The sequence below is a fragment of the Protomyctophum bolini genome (genome assembly GCF_963924005.1).
Source record: "Protomyctophum bolini genome assembly, chromosome: 15".
Lineage (NCBI taxonomy): Eukaryota > Metazoa > Chordata > Actinopteri > Myctophiformes > Myctophidae > Protomyctophum > Protomyctophum bolini.
The window spans coordinates 787072-799571 of NC_137876.1; the positions used below are offsets into that span (position 1 = coordinate 787072).

The window sequence follows — 12500 nt, forward strand, 5'->3', positions numbered from 1 at the left end:
TAATCTATACGAGGGTCATATACTGTAGATCCACTGTATATATTCCTCTGTGCGTGCAAAACTTCAGAATGTATGTGTAGCGTTTCGGCACAGTACAGTACATACAGTACCGGCCTGCGACTGGACTGGATGGATCTTCAGCCACCAGAGGCCTCAGAGGGCGTCGCCGCTGAGACGTTACAGGTAGGACATTATGACAATTATGATAATAATAATAATAATAACAATAAAACTTTATTTGTATAGCACCTTTCATGACAGGAAATGCAGCTCAAAGTGCTTTACAGAACAACGGAGAATAAAAAAGAAAAGAAAAGCAAGGCAACGACATTAAAAAAACAAGCAGTAATGCAATACAGTGAGGACATGAATAACAAAAAATAAATAAAAGATCAATTAAAAGTAGAAGTGGGTCTTGAGCTGAGCTTTAAAAATGTCTACAGATATCCAATTATGATTATTATCCTGAAGAATTATGATTATTATCCTGAATTATGATATCCGATCTCCCATTATTTGCAGGGTCATATCTGCCGATACCGATTCTGACCGATTCCAATATTATACAGAGGACCACAATGTGTCAATAAAGTATTCAATCAATCATTGAATCAATCAATACATCTGTCCGTACACACGGACAGACGTATGTCCGTGGCAAAGACCTGGTCTTGTCCTGAGACTAATGTTACTTAAGTTAATTACTACCGGTAGACCTACTTATTTTACTGCTATTTTCAAAAGATTTTTTTTTATACAATTGAAAACATGAAATGAAACACTTTGCATATAAAGTATAGCCTACTTTCTACTTTTGGTATTTTTTGCACTTTAAATACATTTTGAATTCCAGAATGTTAGGCCTACTTAGTTGTACTTGTTGTAACGTAGATTGATTGATTAAATTGATTGAAGTATTTATTAACAGTTTGCAGAATTACAGTAACATTTCAAGCACAAACTCAACAAAAATACTGTTAACTGTGAGTGGACGACACCATAAAGCATTACACTTGTTTACAAGAGGGTCCACCATGTTCAATTCATCAAAACATTTAGAGACATACGAAGATACACTTCTATTTATTATAGAAGTGTATATTTGTAAAAGTGTACGTCTCTAAATGTTATGATAAATTGATCTCTGACAAAAAGTAGTAGTTCTAGATTGCAGTTTTGATACTTTTACTTAAGTAATTAATTTGAATACTTTCCCCACCGGGCCCACTGACCGGAGTACTGATATGACGCAACATTTAGGACATGTGTCACAGTTCCGGGGTGACACTTTTCCACACGGTCACCATACTCAGCGTGACACCTCCCCCCACCCCCGCACAGCCTCGTCCAATCAGCGGAGGAGGCGTTGAGCGCAGCGCGGCGCCTGATTGGCTCAAAGTTTGTCCGTTTTGGGGGAAGCGAGAGCTAGCCGTGGTTAGGTTAACGTCATCGACATGAAGGCTCGTTTTGTGGAATGTTGTTACTTTAATAAACCTTAAAGTCTACATAAAACGTTCTTGTTTCAGATCTAAAGGTCTCGCCTCAGAGAGGTGAATGTTTTATAGGTCTTCGAATTGATAGAAGTAACATTATCTTCACTGTTGTTACATTAAAACACATTTTAATCACGTCACTGGACATTTTGTCTCAGAGTTATAATAGTAATCAGACGTGCTGTACACCTCTCCACCGATAGGGGCGCCTGGTTGAAAGCATAGGGAGGATAATTTGAGAACCGGCCGGCAGTCTGATTAAAATGTGTTTCTATTGGCTAATAATTAATATAATGTTACTTCTATCAACCCGGAAAAACCTATAAAGCATTCACCTCTCTGAGGAGAGACCTTTAGATCTGAAACAGGAACGTTTAGTATGAACTTTAAGGTTATTAATATAACGAGGGGTCAGAAATCAGGCTGAAGTTCCACCGTGACTGACTGTCACGTTATCAGGCTTATAGAGGCCAAAACTTTTCTAAACCAATCAGGCTCCACACGGCAACGTAACACACACACACACACACACACACACACACACAGCCACCCCTCCTCTCCTCTCCGTGTCTCTCTCTCTGGGGCTTTATAAATAAACCCACTCGTGTCACACACACACTTGTTGACGTGTGTGTTCTGTTTTGAACATTCCCACTCCTCCTCCTATAGTCCAGGGGGTCCGTGCGGTGCTCCGTGTCTTCATCCTCTCCTCCTCTCCGTTAGGAAGCGTCCAGGGGGTCCGTGACTTACGTCTCCTCCTCTCCTCTCGTCATGTCGGTGGACAGTGTGTTCCGGACGCGGTCCCTGGGGGTCGCGGCGGTGGGTCTCCCCGACCAGTACGCCGACGGCAAGGCGGCCAAGGTGTGGCAGCTCTACATCGGCGACACCCAGAGCCGCACCGCCGAGTACAAGAGCTGGGTGGTCCGCCTGCTGCGGGAGCAGGGGGTCCGCAGCGTGCTGGACGTGGCCTGCGGCACCGGGTCAGTATAGCGTACTAACTAACACTACACACGTGTCACTGTGTGTGTGTGTGTGTGTGTGTGTGTGTGTGTGTGTGTGTGTGTGTGTGTGTGTGTTGTGTGTGGTGGTCCGCCGGGGGTCCGCACGTGGCCTGGTGATAATGGTTAATATGTGATCAGATCACAGGGTCCATTTGGTTCCATTTAATTGGTATACCCTCCCTCCCCGGAGTAAAATCATTGATGATTATATACATGGTGATTATAAAATGTTAATTTGAGGTTCCATATGGTACACTCCTATAGCAGGGGTTTTCACCTGATTATGAACCAGGGACCCCCACCCTGACTATAGAATTAACCTGGGGACCCCCACCCTGACTATAGAATTAACCTGGGGACCCCCACCCTGACTATAGAATCAACCTGGGGACCCCCACCCTGACTATAGAATCAACCTGGGGGACCCCCACCCTGACTATAGAATTAACCTGGGGACCCCCACCCTGACTATAGAATTAACCTGGGACCCCCACCCTTGACTATAGAATTAACCTGGGGACCCCACCCTGACTATAGAATTAACCTGGGGACCCCACCCTGACTATAGAATCAACCTGGGGACCCCCACCCTGACTATAGAATTAACCTGGGGACCCCCACCCTGACTATCAGAATTAACCTGGGGACCATTGTTGTGTTGGGAGGGGGGATATGGTCGTGGTGTGGGGGAAAGAAATTATATATATCCAATTCAATTCAATTCAAAGGGCTTTATTGGCATGAGAAAACATACGTTTACATTGCCAAAGCAGAAAGAACAATACAGCAATACAATCAAAACAAAAAATTATGTAGTTTGATACATATATATATATATGCATATTAAACTCATGTTGCTGTTCATTGTAACTTACTATGAGTAAAGCAGACACTTGCGGTTGATTATGGGCACATTTCTTTATAATGGTGACTCAACCATGCAGGCAATCCGGTATTCCGGTTTTCCTTGAGATTCCAACTCACTTTTCTGTGGAAGTTCAGAGTAGACTTCCCAGTAACGGATGACGACATCGACATGATTTGTCACCAGATCATTTACGGCATTGTTTCTCAACTTGTGGTCAATGCAATAAAATACAAATATGAATCTTCACTTTCCTACGTTACTAAATGCATTATGGTCAGGGACCACATGCAACCCCTTCACAGACCACCAGGGGTCCACGGACCACCTGTTGAAAACCCATGTCCTATAGGGTTAAAACATTGATTTTATGGTTAACTCATATGTTAATGTGAGGGTCCATTTGGTTACCTTTTGGTATGTCCGTTTGTTTAATATCGAAACAGATTAAATCTTAACCTACTGTTGCCTGCAGGCTTTGCTTTTCACACCTGTTATTAAATCCAACTAACGAGCAATAATGTGGATACATTTACAGTAATCAGTTTTCATATCGAGGTCCAATTATTTAATTTGGCATTTGAGCCTCGGAACCACCGTCTGATGACATTTAGCCTCTCAGACCCATTTGAGCCACGGAACCACCGTCTGATGACATTTAGCCTCTCAGACCCATTTGAGCCACGGAACCACCGTCTGATGACATTTAGCCTCTCAGACCCATCTGAGCCACGGAACCACCGTCTGATGACATTTAGCCTCTCAGACCCATTTGAGCCACGGAACCACCGTCTGATGACATTTAGCCTCTCAGACCCATCTGAGCCACGGAACCACCATCTGATGACATTTAGCCTCTCAGACCCATTTGAGCCACGGAACCACCGTCTGATGACATTTAGCCTCTCAGACCCATTTGAGCCTCGGAACCACCATCTGATGACATTTAGCCTCTCAGACCCATCTGAGCCACGGAACCACCGTCTGATGACATTTAGCCTCTCAGACCCATTTGAGCCACGGAACCACCGTCTGATGACATTTAGCCTCTCAGACCCATCTGAGCCACGGAACCACCATCTGATGACATTTAGCCTCTCAGACCCATTTGAGCCTCGGAACCACCATCTGATGACATTTAGCCTCTCAGACCCATCTGAGCCACGGAACCACCGTCTGATGACATTTAGCCTCTCAGACCCATTTGAGCCACGGAACCACCGTCTGATGACATTTAGCCTCTCAGGACCCATCTGAGCCACGGAACCACCATCTGATGACATTTAGCCTCTCAGACCCATTTGAGCCACGGAACCACCGTCTGATGACATTTAGCCTCTCAGAATATTCTGTTGTCGTTGGATATGATATGATATGATATGATATGATATGATATGATATGATACAGTACTTTATTGTCAGTTCACACTGAAATGTGTCTTGCGACCCAGTATGCAGAACACATATACACACATTGGACATAAACGCAAAGAACAAGACAAATTGACATACATAATACAATACATACTGACATGAACACACAGAACAAGACAATTTACATACATAAAGACATGATCAGATTTAGTCCACAATTCCATGGCTGTATTGATGTTGGTAACAGGCAAACGTTACCCCCCTCAAAGACCACTGGGGGTCCCGGACCACTGGTTGAGAAGCACCAGTGTGAATGTACTGTAAGCTGTGTTGTTGACATTAATGTACTGTAAGCTGTGTTGTTGACATTAATGCTGGTTATCATAAGAGAAGGTGTACAGTTCAGTGTACAGTATGATGAAATGTGATGACAGGTGTCATCATTCTTTTGTCAGAACGCAGGCAGGCAGGCAGGCAGGCAGACAGACAGGCAGGCAGGCAGGCAGGCAGGCAGGCAGGCAGGCAGACAGGCAGACAGGCAGACAGACAGGCAGACAGACAGGCAGGCAGACAGACAGGCAGGCAGACAGACAGACGGGTCCCACAGTGCTGTACTGCATATGCTGGGCTCTCTCTGAAGGTTTGTAGATCTGCTATATTTGAACGTAATATAAATTCAGGTTAAAGGTTTAGCCCCGGGGGTCCACGGGGGTCCCCGAGGGTCCCCGGACCACACTTTGGAACACCCCCGGTCTATAAGCTTTGGTCCAAAAAAGGCCTTTTTTCCCCCCAACAATAAATGAATGATACTGTATACCCTTTACAGCAGTGTTGCCATGTCTGCTTATTATAAGTGACTTTGGGCTTCTTTTTCTCGTGTGATTGATTGATTGATTGTTTGCATACTTTATCAACAGTTTGCAGCAGAAAAACTATCCCAGTAAGTAAGATCTGCTAACGATCATGATGATTTATCACTATGGCTTGTTTCCACTGTGGTCCTTCACGCTCAATTCAATCAGGACATTTATGTACAGTAAAGGGGGGGGGGGGGGGGAGTCGGTTCTCTTGAGAGAGGTTTTGAAGGAGTCTAGGGATTCACGCCCCTGTACGGCTGTCGGCTGTTGTTTGTGGCATATAGGAGGGAGATATTAATTGAACCCTTTTGTATTGTTTGACCACAGAGCAAAGAGGGGTCCGGGGTCCCCCCCCAGGGGTCCTTGAGGGAGTTCCCAGGGGGTCCCCAGCTAAATGATATTTTAGGAACTAATTGGACCCTTGTGGGTCTGTTAACGGTTCCATTTGGTTCCATTCGTACACTCAAGAGATACATTAATGTAGATTTTTACATTGGGGTCCAGGGGTAGAAATGGGGGGTCCGTAGCCCAATTCAGGTCAAACTGGGGGGTTTTCTTGAAATGAAATTCACTGCTAGAGCCGTAAGAATCTTCTCATGGGGGTCCTTGGCATGTCTCTTCAAATGGGGGTCCATTTGGGGGTCCTTGGCATGTCTCTTCAAATGGGGGTCCATTTGGGGGTCCTTGACATGAAAAGGTTCTAGAACCAGAACCACTGGATTGAAGTTCTCAGAGTCGCCACGACTGGCTTCAGTCAGGTGGATTCTATAGAAAACCATCCTTTTTTTATTGAATTTCAAATGCATTTAGTTTATAGTTATGTTAACTTTATGAACTGTTAACACATAACTACAAAAATAACATTTTAATACTACTCATTAAGTACTATAGTCATTTAATACTATAGAAATCAATACTATTTATCAGTATTCTGATATCAACATTGGGGGCCGCATTAAGCGAAGGTGGGGGCCGCCAGTTGCCCCCCCCCCCCCCCCCCCCCCCCCCTGGACTTCAAAGCGACATTTTTTCAGTTGTGAGATTTTATATATTTTACTTTAACGAGTGCAGTCATCATTTAATGTTAAAATGTCATTTAGATGTACTGAGCATGTTATGTAGACGGATAACAGGTTCATATATTGACCCGGCATCCTAGCATGTCTATATCGTGTCAAACTGTCAAGCTTGTAGATCGGCTATTTTCAGCATGCAACCAAGTGTAAAATGACTGGATCTCTTGTCCACTAGTCCCTTCCTAGTGGATCTCTTGTCCACTAGTCCCTTCCTGACATTTTAGTCTAGTTTTCATTTGTTGACGACATTGTAAATGTATTATTTAGTCGTAGTTTTAGTCATCATAGCTTGCCTGGTTGTCATTTAGTTTTCCTCAGTGAAAAAAAGGTAGTCGACGAACATTTTTCGTTAGTTTAGTTTAGTTTATTTGAGCTTAGTTTATTAAGCTCCAGAACTTGTTTACAGCCAGGCCCCGCTCATAGAGCATTGCATGGTACGGGTTCAATGCCTTGCTCGAGGGCACTTCAGCGGTGGTCATTTTAACGTGCCGGTCCGGGGATACGAACTCTAGCGACCTTCACGATATCAAGACCGCTCCGCAAACCGTTCGGCCACCGCTGCCGCCCGATCTGTTTAACCCATTCTGAACGGCAACCCATTTTGGTGTTAGCATCATGTTATGCTTTAGCTATTTTTGAAAAATCGAAGAATGACTGACATTTTTTTTATCTGATCTCAGGTCAGAATGGGTTAATCAGACCAGTGTGTGTCCAGTGGAAACCTCGTATGAATCTGATCTCAGGTCAGAATGGTATAAGCCCCGAGGGGCTTATCGAGTGGCCTTCCTATAGAAGCTACTGACAGTGACTGTGTGCATGTGTTCACCTTCTTATAGAAGCTACTGACAGTGACTGTGTGCATGTGTTCACCTCTTATAGAAGCTATACTGACAGTGACTGTGTGCATGTGTTCACCTTCTTATAGAAGCTATACTGACAGTGACTGTGTGCATGTGTTCACCTTCTTATAGAAGCTATACTGACAGTGACTGTGTGCATGTGTTCACCCTTCTTATAGAAGCTACTGACAGTGACTGTGTGCATGTGTTCACCTTCCTATAGAAGCTACTGACAGTGACTGTGTGCATGTGTTCACCTTCCTATAGAAGCTACTGACGGTGACTGTGTGCATGTGTTCACCTTCTTATAGAAGCTACTGACAGTGACTGTGTGCATGTGTTCACCTTCCTATAGAAGCTACTGACGGTAACTGTGTGCATGTGTTCACCTTCTTATAGAAGCTACTGACAGTGACTGTGTGCATGTGTTCACCTTCTTATAGAAGCTACTGACAGTGACGGTGTGCATGTGTTCACCTTCTTATAGAAGCTACTGACAGTGACGGTGTGCATGTGTTCACCTTCTTATAGAAGCTACTGACGGGTGACGGTGTGCATGTGTTCACCTCACTGTGAGCCAGTCTGGTTTCAGGACGGGAACCCCTTTTGGTGTTTTAACCCATTCTGACCTGAGATCAGGTTCATATGAGGTTTCCACTGGACACACACTGGTCTGATTAAGCATTATGTTACACTTTAGCTATTGGGAAATAGCAGACCTACAAGCTCTATACGAGCTTGTAGGTCTGCTATTTATTGAAAGAATCGTGAAAATGTGGTGCAAATCTTTGAATAATATGTATATTCTTTCAGAGTGAACGTTTTTAACTGAAATATGTGCTTCTGAGGGGGGGGTCCCTGGAACAACATATTAAATATATATTCGAGGGTCCTTGACATGAAGTAGTTGGAGAACGACTGACTAATGAAACATGTTTTTCTTCGTCATAGAACTGTCAGTATTTAGAAGACATTTCATAGAACGGTCCTGAGGTTTATCTCAGCCCGGCGGGCCCTTTGAGGAGCAGTCATTTAACCCTACGGGGTCCAGAGTCCTCCCCCTGACTGGAGGGGGGGGGGTGTCCCAGTGACCCTGCGACCCTGGACCGGACCGCTCCGGCTGGATCTGGACTCACCCTGGTTACCATGGTTACTGGGTGATAGTGTATCTGTGTTGTTCCCTTCTCAGAAGAGCAAGGTCACACACACACACACACACACACACACACACACACACACAGGCACACCGTGCGCATATGTTCCTAACTGGTTGTTTTGGTTGTCAGTTATTCTCTGAAAAGCTTCTACTAACATAAAACAACTCCTGTGACGCAGGCAGACAGACAGGCAGGCAGGCAGGCAGGCAGGCAGGCAGGCAGACAGACAGGCAGGCAGACAGACAGACAGACAGGTAGGCAGGCAGGCAGGTAGGCAGACAGACAGGCAGGCAGACAGGCAGGCAGGCAGACAGGCAGGCAGACAGGCAGGCAGGCAGGCAGACAAGATTTGAAAGGTAAAAAAAACAAGACATGAATCGGTCTCCACTTCATTTGACTCATTTGTCCCCAGACTGGACACTGTGGACAGTCTGCATTTGTCCTCCACAAAACTCTGTGTGACCTGAAGCCATAACTACTGTCTATAAACTGACAACATCAAAGACTTAAACCTCTTAAAGTCTCTCTTGTAGCAAAAACACCAGAGTAACTAAAATGAACTAGACATCCAACTGAACTAGAGCTGCGGATCAGACTGTAGGAATGACTGGAGCTGGATTATTTCAGCATGTGATCAACAGTAAGACTTTTTGTTCTTTGACTTTTAAACGGAGCCAAAGCGAGCGCTAATGCGTCTGAATACTTAGTCTGAATACTTAGTCTGCCTGCTGAGCAAACCGTAGGAGGAAAAGAAAGAAGAAAAGAGTAAATTGTTTAAATAGAAGGAGCGGTGCTTTCATCCGTGATGTGATGTGACGTCCCCCGTCCCCCCTCCCCCCCTCTGTGCCGCTGAGGCCAGAATACCGTTCATCAACCCTCTGACCCGTCCTGCTGGCTCAGTGGCTACTGGTACTGAACCCTCTGACCCGACCCGCTTAGTCGCTACTGGTACTAGTGCTGCACGAGTGAACACAGTCCTAGAGACCTCTAAGCGCCTATTCATAGTCTGGTTTTTCGGTGGTGAGGTGACCACCGCTCCGGTGGTGAGGTGACCACCGCTCCGGTGGTAGAGGTGACCACCGCTCCGGTGGTGAGGTGACCACCGCTCCGGTAGTGAGCTGACCACCGCTCCGGTGGTGACGTGACCACCGCTCCGGTGGTGAGGTGAGGTGACCACCTCTCCGGTGGTGAGGTGAGGTGACCACCGCTCCGGTGGTGAGGTGACCACCGCTCCGGTGGTAGAGGTGACCACCGCTCCGGTGGTAGAGGTGACCACCGCTCCGGTGGTGAGGTGACCACCGCTCCGGTGGTGAGGTGACCACCGCTCCGGTGGTAGAGGTGACCACCGCTCCGGTGGTGAGGTGACCACCGCTCCGGTGGTGAGGTGACCACCGCTCCGGTGGTGAGGTGACAACCGCTCCGGTGGTGAGGTGACCACCGCTCCGGTGGTGAGGTGACCACCGCTCCGGTGGTGAGGTGAGGTGACCACCGCTCCGGTGGTGAGGTGAGGTGACCACCGCTCCGGTGGTGAGGTGACCACCGGAGCTGAAATAACGTTGAGCGGTGGTGAGTAAAAACAGAGAGAAGGGCTGGAGCGGTAGCGGTGGTTTGCTCTTCACCGCGGCTCAGTGACGTCATGTTGTAGTTCGGTGGTCACCTCAGTGACGTCATGTTGTAGTTCGGTGGTCACCTCAGTGACGTCATGTTGTAGTTCGGTGGTCACCTCAGTGACGTCATGTTGTAGTTCGGTGGTCACCTCAGTGACGTCATGTTGTAGTTCGGTGGTCACCTCAGTGACGTCATGTTGTAGTTCGGTGGTCACCTCACCACCGATAATCCAGACTATGAATGAGCCTCTAGTCTAGGCCTAGGGTCTGCAGTCCCCCCAGAACACAAACCACAGTCCTAGAGACCTCTAAGGGTCACCAACAGTCCTAGAGACCTCTAAGGGTCACCAACAGTCCTAGAGACCTCTAAGGGTCACAGTCCTAGAGACCTCTAAGGGTCACCAACAGTCCTAGAGACCTCTAAGGGTCACAGTCTTAGAGACCTCTAAGGGTCACCAACAGTCCTAGAGACCTCTAAGGGTCACCAACTGGAGAGTGTTCTTAAGTCCTGACCTCCAGACGGTCACCTTCCATGTTGGTTGTTGGTGGAGAAGAGAGGAGGTTTCTAGTTCAACATGTTATTAATGTTATATAATGTTATATTAATGTTATATTAATGTTATATTATAATAACAGGGTAGACTCCATCATGCTGGTGGAGGAGGGTTTCCAGATGGTCAGCGTGGACGCCAGTGATAAGATGCTGAAATACGCCCTGAAGTCTCGCTGGGACCGCCGGAAAGAGACGGCCTTCGACCAGTGGGGTAGGACGCGCACGCACACACGCACCCACACACGCACGCACGAAGACCCCCAGAATGTATCTATAATTGCCCGCCGACCCCCATCCGAAAATATGTTGTGCAAGGGGAAAAATAGCAGACCTACAAGCTCGCTATGAGCTTGTAGATCTGCTATTTTCCATAGCTAAAGTATAACATAATCCTTAAACACCATAAAGGGGTTCCCGTCAACTCTTTCAGTGATAGAAGCGACTAACTGCGTGCTATTTAACCCTTTCAGTGATCGAGGAGGCCAACTGGCTGACGTTATCGGAGGACATCCAGAAACCCGGGCAGGGCTTCGACGCCGTCATCTGCCTGGGGAACTCCTTCGCTCACCTGCCGGACTTCAAAGGTTTGGACAGAACTATAAGAGCAGAGCTTCACACACCTTTTAACCCTTCAGAGGTTTCGAGCTAAAAGCTTCACAAAGCTTTTAGCTCTGTGACCCAAAACGAGAAAGTAGACGTTCGCCCCAAACTAGTGAAAATAGCAGATCTACAAGCTCACAAGGCGTCGCTTGGAGCTGCATCATAAGTTAGTTATCATAAACAGAGTAGTGCTGCATGATTAATGCTCAAACATGAATCTCCATTTTCCTCCACAAGAATCGAGGAGATCAGGATTCCCATTGTTTCCATGGACATTAATAAACTGTAGCCCTTCCCTGGGTAAATAAAGGATAAAAATAAAACAAGAACTGGACTAGTGCTGCAACGTTCTGGATCACATTTAGACATTAGATCACATGGTGTCTGAATCTACCAGCGGACCAGAGCCATCAGAAGTTAATTCTTATAAATGTTTTTATTTTGAAGGGGACCAGAGCCATCAGAACTTAGTTCTTGTGTTTCATTTTGAAGGGGACCAGAGCCATCAGAACTTAGTTCTTGTGTTTCATTTTGAAGGGGACCAGAGCCATCAGAACTTAGTTCTTGTGTTTTATTTTGAAGGGGACCAGAGCCATCAGAACTTAGTTCTTGTGTTTTATTTTGAAGGGGACCAGAGCCATCAGAACTTAGTTCTTGTGTTTCATTTTGAAGGGGACCAGAGCCATCAGAACTTAGTCCTTGTGTTTTATTTTGAAGGGGACCAGAGCCATCAGAACTTAGTTCTTGTGTTTTATTTTGAAGGGGACCAGAGCCATCAGAACTCAGTTCTTGTGTTTTATTTTGAAGGGGACCAGAGCGACCAGAACTCAGTTCTTGTGTTTTATTTTGAAGGGGACCAGAGCCATCAGAACTCAGTTCTTGTGTTTTATTTTGAAGGGGACCAGAGCCATCAGAACTCAGTTCTTGTGTTTTATTTTGAAGGGGACCAGAGCCATCAGAACTTAGTTCTTGTGTTTTATTTTGAAGGGGACCAGAGCCATCAGAACTCAGTTCTTGTGTTTTATTTTGAAGGGGACCAGAGCCATCAGAACTCAGTTCTTGTGTTTTATTTTGAAGG

General features: G+C 46.0%; 1 protein-coding gene across 1 annotated transcript in view; it reads left to right on the forward strand.

The window, feature by feature from the left end:
• Positions 1-2045: 2045 nt before the first annotated feature.
• The window catches only part of gnmt (glycine N-methyltransferase), a 12524-nt gene continuing 2069 nt past the window's right edge, over positions 2046-12500 (forward strand). The window contains exons 1-3 of the mRNA XM_080784099.1: positions 2046-2473; positions 10906-11033; positions 11293-11406. Of these exons, the coding sequence (XP_080640225.1) occupies positions 2265-2473; positions 10906-11033; positions 11293-11406 (451 nt within the window). The 5' untranslated portion in view covers positions 2046-2264. The remainder of the gene's footprint in view (positions 2474-10905; positions 11034-11292; positions 11407-12500) is intronic.